The 10,323-nt window shown below is 29.2% G+C and overlaps 1 protein-coding gene across 2 annotated transcripts; it reads right to left on the bottom strand.

The window, feature by feature from the left end:
* Positions 1 to 279: 279 nt before the first annotated feature.
* On the bottom strand, positions 280 to 10,305 carry LOC143045670 (cilia-and flagella-associated protein 96-like). Of its 2 annotated transcripts, none has more exons than XM_076218344.1 (7): positions 9,942 to 10,305; positions 7,523 to 7,745; positions 6,660 to 6,797; positions 5,152 to 5,227; positions 3,482 to 3,664; positions 2,393 to 2,568; positions 280 to 1,846 (listed from the first exon to the last, which is right to left on the bottom strand). In XM_076218344.1, the coding sequence occupies exons 1-7, from the start codon at positions 10,033 to 10,035 to the stop codon at positions 1,801 to 1,803; spliced, it is 936 nt and encodes a 311-aa protein (XP_076074459.1). In that variant the 5' UTR covers positions 10,036 to 10,305; the 3' UTR covers positions 280 to 1,800. The 2 variants fall into 2 exon arrangements, with proteins under 2 accessions (XP_076074459.1, XP_076074460.1); XM_076218345.1 differs by lacking the exon at positions 5,152 to 5,227 and adding an exon at positions 5,955 to 6,030.
* Between the last annotated feature and the right edge of the window lie 18 nt (positions 10,306 to 10,323).

Here is a 10,323-nt window from a genome sequence, read left to right on the forward strand (position 1 = left end):
GTTGACCTGAGACTACATGTTTTTGGGGGGTTGTTTGGTTGCATTCTCTCTAAAGTATACCTCAGTCTCTTGTTTTATGTTTTGTGTGTGAAAGCAATGGCTTGTATACATGTAAGGCTTTTTTTGTGTGTGTGAAAGCAATGAGTTGGATACATGTAAGGCTTATTTAATTTTGTGTGTGTGAAAGCAATGACTTGGATACATGTAAGGCTTATTTATTTTTTTGTGTGTGAAAGAAATGACTTGTATGATAAGGCAATTAAAGAAAGAAAACAAACATTAAAAATAGAATACCATTTAATAGACTCATAATCCTCCAATAAAATAAAATAGGTCATAATCTGATGTGCTCTTCTATGATGTGTTTCAGCAGTTATCACTAATATTATAAAGTAAATGACCAAACTAGCAATCCAATCAAGTACTTGGAAAAGTCTAAAATTACTCAATGTTCATCAGATATTTTTATACCAAATGCAAGTGAACACTGGTACCATGTTACAATTTAAAATTTAATCGATGAATAGCTATTTACTATCAAAACATCAAAAGTCATTTCTACCAAAAGAATAATATTGAAACTTTTAATTTGTTGATTTTGCTGTCTAAAACATCTTAATTTGGCAATACAATTTGTTACAGAAATTGCAATACTGAAATTCTTGAGCATAATAATTATCTAATATTGCACTTCCTTAAGCTAAAATAATATGACAGTAAAAAAGATTAAGATTTCAATTTTAGCCTGTTTGGACATTTACTTTATATCTAATTGTAGCACCTAATTTTATAATCTTAGGGGTGAACAATCTATGTGGTATTCCGAGGAGGAAAAATGGTATTTCACATCATATATAAATATAGATATCTTGCATAATTTTAAAAATAAAATATTTAACAGATAGTTTTAAATTAAATTTATACATAGGGGTTAAGAGAGGTAAAGGAACAAACGATATGTGTATCACATTAAAACAAATTAAATAGCTTTGACACATTTAAAATAGCATTCACATAACTTTCTTTATACATATGTTTACATACAAACAAAAATACATATTAACTTTTAATGGTTTGTTAAAAAATCAACATATCAGTTTTAACTCATACACTGGAATGTTTATCAATAAAGACTAGCAAATCCTTGTCCTTCAATTAAGAAAAATCTATCTTAGTAAGGGGAGATAAATCTTAACTATTTGACAAAAGACCATACTTTGGTTTGAGTCATTAAATAGATTTTAAAAATCTTAAACTCTTCCATTTCATAAACAAAACAAATTAAATTCATGATTCCTTTAACAAACAATGAAAAATTTATATATTTAAAAACAAACCAAACAAATATTAACAGTCATCTATGGCTGAATTGATTCAATGAAAGTATTGTGGATTCATTGATATTCATGGAATACATAAAGATTATTCATCTTTTAATTAACACTATATTCATAAGATAACTTAAATTTTCCTCAATTTTCTCTTTTTCAAATACTCAATTTTGTGCAAACAAATCACAGAATTATGTGATGAAACAACAAATTGAAGTATCTGTGAAACAGTAACTTTTTTCGTATTTTACATATTAGTATTTACGAAAATTAAAAGATACAAATTGACAGACATAATGACATATTTCCTTCATCCCAACATAACAAAATACTATCCAGAGCATGATAAGACAGTTTTTTCCTGTTCTTCAATCTTCATGAATTTATGTAGTTTGTGTCTGGTAGCAGACTAAATACATAAAATGCACATCAAGGTGGAATTAAATAATTAATGTGGTGGATAGACAACTTATACTATTGAAGACACTGATCTGTAATTCTGTATGTTGATTGTTCTGGAAAAAAAAGAAGAGATTTAGGAGATAAACATTTTGAAAAGATCTAGTGAAAACATTCATAAGTACTTATGATCCTACAGATTTTTAATTTGAAGATAACTAGAATATGTTTCATCATTTAAGACTATTGTTGAGTAAGCTATAGTTGTAAGATTATTTAGAATGTGATTATAGGGTTGTGTCCATGCAAACACAAACCAGGGAAAACAATATACCACACATACTTTTGTTTGGTTTGTTTTTTTCACTACCTTTGAAAAATTTGTGTGTAATTTGGACATGTATACATGTATACAATAACTATTTGTGGTAACAAAGTATTTGTTGAAAGAAATATTTGTACTGAGCATTGAAAAGCTTTAATTTATCTTTTAAAAAGCTTCATAACTAATATTTTAAGTAAATGTAATTTGTTTAAAAAATAAAAAAAGGAATGCACTACTATGCAACATTCTTGTAGATGAAAATAACTGGTTAAAAATAAAATTGAATAAAACTTCTTGACCTTGGAAGGAAAGTTATATACAGTTTTTGTTTACTTACCTCATAACATTTTGATCCACTATAGAAACAGAAGGTGTAGTTTTTGGACCTTGTGATGGGACAAATATTTTTCCACTCTTGTTGACAACATTGACTGGACGATGTATTTTCATCTTATAAGGATCAGCTGAGTGTGATGGGTAAGGATCAAATGTTCCAGCTTTACATCCAGCAGGCTACAAAAACATGTATATATTTAGAAAAAAATAAACTCATGTAAAAGAAGATGTTGTTTAAGTGCATGAAGAAAAATACCTTTACACCCCTCTTGACTATCAAATATGTAGTGGTCTAGTGGTCTCAACCCATTTGTGGTCAGACAACTTTATAACTTTATTAAAGATGAATAAATATTAAGTGTTTATTTTAATACGAACACATTTTTATTTCAACATGTCTTCTGGTTATTGGTCAAAATTAAATCATAACATTAAATATCTTTGCTTTTTACCATTAAAAAACTATTAATGATATAATGCTGCATCTGAGGAGTACAAAATTGATATACAATATACTTTCTAATCTTTTAGGCAGAAAAAAACCTTAACATTAAATTCTAACTATACAAATTCTTGATTAAACCAAATAGATTTTTTTTTAACTGTAGAGTTTTGCAGTTTGAGGCAGACAATAAATTGTTCTTCTATACAAAAATATGTTTTATATGGGTTTAATGAAAACCAATTACTCCACTTAGATGTTGTTTATTGTTAGTGTACACATTTAATGTGAAAACTTTGAAATAACCAATAGTGTTTATTATTAGTGTACAGTTTAAAGGTGGTACCCAACACTTTCACTAAAATTAATTTGGCTCGTTTAATTTTCATAAAATTTTTTCAAAATATTTACTTTGACCCTTTAAAAAAAATATAAAAATTTTAAAAATTTTTGAACCAACCGTTTTGTCAGAAAAATTACACTGGTTATATAGCAATTTGACAAACATCAATTTTGATCATTGAGAAGCTTAATATTCCTTTTACAACACAACGTAATTAAAATGTTAAGCTGACTTTACAGAGTTATCTCCCTGTAGTGTTAGGTACCACCTTAATGTGAAAACTTTCAAATAACCCCTTTACTTACTCTCTTTCCAGGATTACTTGGTTTGAATTTTGGACCATCCAATTTCTTTGTAATAGATGCTGATCCTTTTCTGGACATTGGTTTGTCTGTGTGATATGGATTGGAATCAAAGTAAGATTTTGGATGCATATTCAGTTTAAATGAATCTCCTTTCAATGCAGCTTTATGTGCAGCAAGTTCTTTCTGTAAAAAATGTAAAGCACAAAAAAAAAATGTTAATCAATCAAAAACACTTTAGAAAACTATGCATATCTCTAATACTTTGGATTCATTATTATTCGTTGGATTTCGTGTGTATATTAATATTAAATATCCACGCACATGCAAGTTTTCCTTAACACACATGAAAATAAATGAATCCACAGTATCCTTCAAGTTCAATCTATCATTTAAACTTTTTTATATGTAAAAATAAGAACATAGTTTCAATGTCTTCTGTCATCTTTCATCAATATCTTTAATTGTGAAGTGCACAACTTTATTTTTTAATCAAAGATTCTGTAAAATTTCATTGAAATCCCAATGATATGCTTATCTCCTTTTATAGACAGGAAATGTTGGAAACCTCATAAATAATTTGTATTTTATCAAAAATAAAAGGTGGACATCAGAAGTATTCAAGAAATAACCAATAACAGTTTCAATGAAATCCACTTTACTTAAATCTGTATTTATATATATGATCCATATTAAAATAAGGGTAATTTATGTACACCCCAAAACAATTCAAAGAGAAATTATGGAAATCTTTTCACAAATTCTACAAATAGATTACAATAAAAAACAAGAATGCACATATTATTGTGCTAAGCATATTAGACCTGTAATTAAAAGTATCAGAAAAAGGAATAAGGTATTTAAAAGATCCAAAAAGCACTCACACTTAGCATACATGTAGGAGGATGAGGTTGAAAAGGTTTAAAAGCAAAACAGTTTAGGGCACATGTTGTATTTTCAGATCAATTACAAATTTATTAATTAAGGATATGCAGTATGATTGTAAATGAGACAGATACCCCAAGTTGAAATGAAGTGGATACAAGCAACGTTATAGACTTCTATACAGCCTTCAACAATGAGAAAACCCATACTGAATTGTTGGCTATATAAGCCCTTGGCGTAAAAATCAGGAACAATTCAATTGGGCAAACTAACAACATATTTCATAAAAAAACAAATTTACAACAAAAACAAACGAAATTATGGTGTTTTTTTTCTCTCTCACAAAACTAAGGCAATACACCAGAAGTAAATTGTGATTGAAATTTTTGTTTACTAAAATATTACATGTAATACTGAACCTTTTGTTTAGAACAAGAGAAAAAGTTATTTTTCTTAGTTCATTAAGGGTACTGTATTAATCAAACTATCTGATATACCAGTACTAAAATTAATTTGTATAATGTGAATTATGAAACAATAGGTTTGTAATTAATTACATTAATATAATAGATTTTCCCTACTTAGTTATTATATTGAATTATTCATAATCTCAAAAACAATCAAAATACATTTGACACGTATATACATAAACTCAGGGTAGAATAAATGCATGATCAAACCTAAATGATCACAGTACAGTCTTGATATTTTTTTTTATCAAGTTTAAAAAGCTAAGAAATTAATCATGTTCAGTACATCCTTCATAGAATAACATGAACAAATATTACCTTAGTTATTTCCCTTGCTCTGCTATAGGAATCACCTTGGTACTTAGGATAATCTCCGAGAGTTATACCGACATAGCTAGAAAACACACACAGTATCAGCAGCAAAAGCAAAAGCAGTTAAGATAAATATTGTTAAATACAAAGTGATAATAGAAATATCATGTGTTCAGCCACATAAGATGAGGAAAGTATGGACGTTTTATCTTTGTTCTACAGTTGAATTTATCAGCTGCAAGGCTATCTGATACATGTCTTCTAACTTTATTAATTTAATGTTATACAATGTATATCAATCAATGAAGTTTAAAAACAAGATTGTATTTTTTTCCAAAAAAGAAAAGGAAAAGAAGAACAAGAATTAGGTTGAAACATGACATTTCTATTAATTACAGGTATCATTATATGTTTTAATCAAAGACACACAAGATGTGACAAACAATTAAAGTGATTTTGAACCAAACAAATGATCAAATTTGAAATTCAACTTTAGATTTTATGAATGAAATTATCATAGGGAACATGTGTACTAAGTTTCGATTTGATTGGACTTCAACTTTATAAAAAAATACCTCGCCCAAAAACTTAAACCTGAAGCAGGACAGACGGACTCACGAACAGACGCACAAACCAGAAAACATCATGCCCATAAATGGGGCATAAAAATTAAAATAACATTTGTTTGGTACATATTTTCTCACAAAAAAACACATATATGTCACACGAGGAAAGCACATGGGTAAGATGACAATACACAACATGTAGTATTGTTAGCAAGTAAGTGTTACAATGTGATTGTAACAAACCTTTGTTATATCCTTATGAACTTCATAAGGCTCATTTTGATATTTTGGATATTGCCCAAGTGTTACACCAAGATACCTGAAATTTTATCAAACATTCCAATTGAATATCATTGATTTCAGAATAATTACAACAAGTTCAAATTTTCTATAGTCCATGATTTTTTTTGTGTCTATGTTGACTTCTTCATTTCTATGTTTTTTTGTGTAAATACGCTCCTGTCACCTTATTGTTTATCCCATTTTCTTTTATTCTTTTCATCATGTTGTAAGTCACAAATATTCATAAGATATGAAAATCATTTTAAAGCACCATTAATTAATAATACACTATGTCAACATGTAAATATAATTGAATAAAATTATTATTTATCCTTTACCTTAATAATTCTTGTAAGATTGATTAATACTTTATTAACTTGAATCACCTTTTTTCGCACTTGGATAAACTATTTGGATAATAGCTATTTCAATTTCCAGATAAAGTAATTAGATTATAGCTACCTTGTACATGTATTTCAATGTCCAGTGGGAAATATTACATGCATTATTATTTAAAAAAATTATTAATGGCAAATGTAATAATGTTTTGATACCAGTTTCACTTCGCAAGAAAATTATAAAATGTAAATAAATGAAAACTCAATAAACATTGGTACACACATTTCTATTTTTTATTAACAACAAAGTCATCAAATAATTTCTTACCCAAATCCTGTTCCCCTCTTTCCTGGATTTGTCATAAAGTTCTTTCCTGAAGTTTTATGTGGTTTTCCTGGTCTAGCCTGCGGACTCAGTGCACCAATTGGACCACTTAATGTACCATAATGACTTCCTAATCCAGACCTGAAATTATAACCAAACATTTAATTATTACTTGGATTAAAAGCATATAAAATGCAATATGTAAATAATTTGTTTTAATTGTCTAAATCGCCTCTTTATGTCTTTTGTGCTATTTAGTGACAATCCCTTTGAAACAGAACCATAAGGATTTGAATTACTTATAGATGAAATAGGTTCATTACATTACAATTGCTTTATATGCAGCTGACGAATTTTCACCACTGACTATATTTATAACCTTTTACCTTTTGGATAATCACAGTTATAGGAATTTTGCTAAAATCCTAGACTGTTAAATAATGTTTTTAAATATGAAGGATATAAAATTGATAAATCAAATAGCTATACCTCGTGACCAGTGTAGCATATTTATTCAAACATATTCAGGACAATCACATACATGTATTGTGAAATGAATTTAAACTGTTTCAGCAATTTATGAATTTGAAATTACACTGTCTCAGTGAATCATATATGAGACACATGGTGTATTCGTGTGAGGAATCTAATGTGTGTCACAGATTAAAAGACATCATAGTACTGTCCATTTATTGAATATTTGGAGTTAAATTCATTGTTTATCAAAACTATTCAAAGCAATTCCTTAGCCTATAAATAAACATTAGTATCATTTTCAAATTTTACTTGATTTTTCCAAGGCAACAAAAACTATTTTTACTTCTAACATCCCTTGTATAATTAAGTTTTGAAATTAAAGTACATACATTTTCTTTTCACCACTACTTGGTAAAAATGCACTTTTAACTATATTTTTCTGAGCTTCTCTAAGTCTGTGCTGCCGTCGTAGTTTGATTGGATCAGAATATCCTTCTGATTCAAAAACTCTACCAAATTTATCTGTAAAATATCCTGCTTGTAATGCTGATCTATCCTTACTCCCTCCAGGCAACATCTGTTTGCCTTTTTGTGAAGCGTCATTGAATGCCACTATAAACAAAAGATGAAAAAGGTAAAATATGTAAGAAAGGCAGATTATTTTTAATAGAAATAGAACTACTGATTTTTTAATTTTATATTTTAGTTCACTTTTCAGAATTTAATATACATGTACAAACAAATCTTTTTTTTTGACATTGTTAACTACAGTTGTTTTTCTTATTGTAATTCAAATGTCCATTAGGCCACAAAAAGTTGATTTCAAATTGTTCAGAACTATATAATCATATGAAAAAGATGTATTGATTGATTAATGTTTAATGTTTGTTTCAGTACATACATTGTAATGTGTTATTTTATGGCTGTCAGTTTTAATTGGAGAAGCCAAAGTGCTGACCCCAGAGAAAAATACTTTAGGTAGAAATACATGCTATCCAAGTCAATTAAGATTGAAGTCAAGCACACCTGCCACTTTAAGAAGATATATTAGAAATCTTCATAGCCTCCCTTAGGAGAAATAGTGACAATAAGAAGTTGTTGCAAATGACAGCTATTTAAACATGTTACAGCTATAAATTTTCTTATGCATGTAAAACTTTGGTTTAGATATAGGAAGATGTGGTGTGAGTGCCAATGAGACAACTCTCCATCTAAATTGCGTTATTTGTAAATTGTACAATAGTAATTGGTATAATGTCCAATCAAATTTAAATATAATATATACAAATTACAAGTTAAAATATGCCTATATATATATTGTTTGAAGATGTCAATTTTAATTACAATAGATATAACCCTAAGGAGATGTGATATGAGTGCCAATCAGACAACTCTCTCCATCCAAGTCACAATTTATAAAGTAAACCATTATAGGTCAAAGTACGGTCTTCAACATGGAGCCGTGGATATAAAGGGCCCTCAAAATTACTAGTGTGAAACCATTCAAACAGGAAAGCTGAATTAACGTTTATACAAACAGAGCAAGCAAGCCTACCGAAGTTTAACTCTACAAGCATTAGGAAGTAATTTAAGCTGTAAACACATCAATCATTTTCAGTGTTACTTTACTAAAAATCTAACAGGGGGATATCAACACAAACTAGACAGACAACAAACACATATTTAGACCAGACTGTTGCAAAGACATAGAATAGAAGATCAGAAGACTTATGTTAAAATGAGCATGACTGTTATTGACTAGAAAAGAACTTAAGAGTCTGGACATCACAAAGGTTCTTGTAAAATTTTGATGTCAATATAAAAACATCTGACACTACAAAGGAATTTACGTGATTAATGTATAACATTAATAGTTCAGGTATTGGCAAGTGTTGCAGATTCCCCAATATGAGGGTATAAATGCCCTTTACTGTCAGGCGTCAACAGTGATTTTTATCTATAGTTAACTTTAATTGGTCAGAATTTTACCTTGATTCATTAAAATATCCATAGTATTTTGATTCAACACAATATCCATACCTTGATTTGACAGGGGTGTCAAATTATTATTGTTACTGTTATTTTCCGGAAAACAAATAACCTGATTCATCAAAATTAAGGTACCCCCATTATGTCACGACCCTTGTCTATGAGTGCCAATGAGACAACTCTCCATCCAAGTAACAGTTGATAAAAGTAAACCATTATAGCCTGTTATTCAGTGGTTGTCGTTTGTTTATGTGTTACATATTTGTTTTTCGTTCATTTTATGTTTACATAAATAAGGCTGTTAGTTTTCTCGTTTGAATTGTTTTACATTGTCTTATCGGGGCCTTTTAAAGCTGACTATGCGGTATGGGCTTTGCTCATTATTGAAGGCCGTACGGTGACCTACAAAATGTATAGTTGTTAATGTCTGTGTCATTTTGGTCTTTTGTGGATAGTTGTCTCATTGGCAATCATACCACATCTTCTTTTTTATACATTATAGGTCAAGGTACAGCCTTCAACACGGAGCCTTGGCTCACACTGAACCGCAAGCTATAAAGGGCCCCACAAATTTGTAGAGTAAAACTATTCAAAAAGGAAAACCAACGGTCTAATCAGTAATTTATATTAAAACGAGAAATACCCAGATTAAGGGAACTTCTTTGTTTATTTCATTATATAGTTTTCACCAACAACAAAAATTGTGAGTAAGGTACCAGTGAGAAGAAAATGTGCTTTTATGTGAGACAAATAAATTTATGAAGAAGTGTCAAGAGGGACACCTGCAGATAAGAACAGCTACTTGTAACAATATCATACTTTGATTGGCTGATTTGTATTTGTCTCCAATTGTGACATATCCCATTTCCTGGAACAGACCAATTCTGTCCATATCATTCTTCTTATCTCCCATCTTGATTCTTTGTGTATATGTCTAAACTAAAAAAAAGTCTCTTTCACTGCACTTCACGAAGCTTTCCTCTATTGTTATCCTGTAGTTTCAAAAGAATTGACTTTGATAGCAGCCAAATGTTAGCTGAAAGTATTTTACAATCGTGCAATCTTATTCAGAAGCGATTCTGATAATTTGTGTGCATCAATACTGTTTGTTTAATGCACGATAATTTCAATTTTTCCCTAAACAGGAGAATTATCTTCCATTGTGTGAACAATTGCTATGGAGATTTCCGCTAGGGGCTGC

This window comes from Mytilus galloprovincialis, chromosome 9 (genome assembly GCF_965363235.1).
Source record: "Mytilus galloprovincialis chromosome 9, xbMytGall1.hap1.1, whole genome shotgun sequence".
In the NCBI taxonomy this organism is placed as follows: domain Eukaryota; kingdom Metazoa; phylum Mollusca; class Bivalvia; order Mytilida; family Mytilidae; genus Mytilus; species Mytilus galloprovincialis.

What these genes read in the sequence shown, in the direction of transcription:
- LOC143045670 (XM_076218344.1), bottom strand. Translation starts at nt 10,035, where the DNA reads ATGGGAGATAAGAAGAATGATATGGACAGAATTGGTCTGTTCCAGGAA. An exon ending in AAGAGGGGAACAGGATTTGG is followed by an intron (nt 5,228 to 6,659) that starts GTAAGAAATTAT and finishes TGTGTTTTCTAG; the next exon opens with CTATGTCGGTATAACTCTCG. An exon ending in GTGGATCAAAATGTTATGAG is followed by an intron (nt 1,847 to 2,392) that starts GTAAGTAAACAA and finishes TTTTTTTTCCAG; the next exon opens with AACAATCAACATACAGAATT.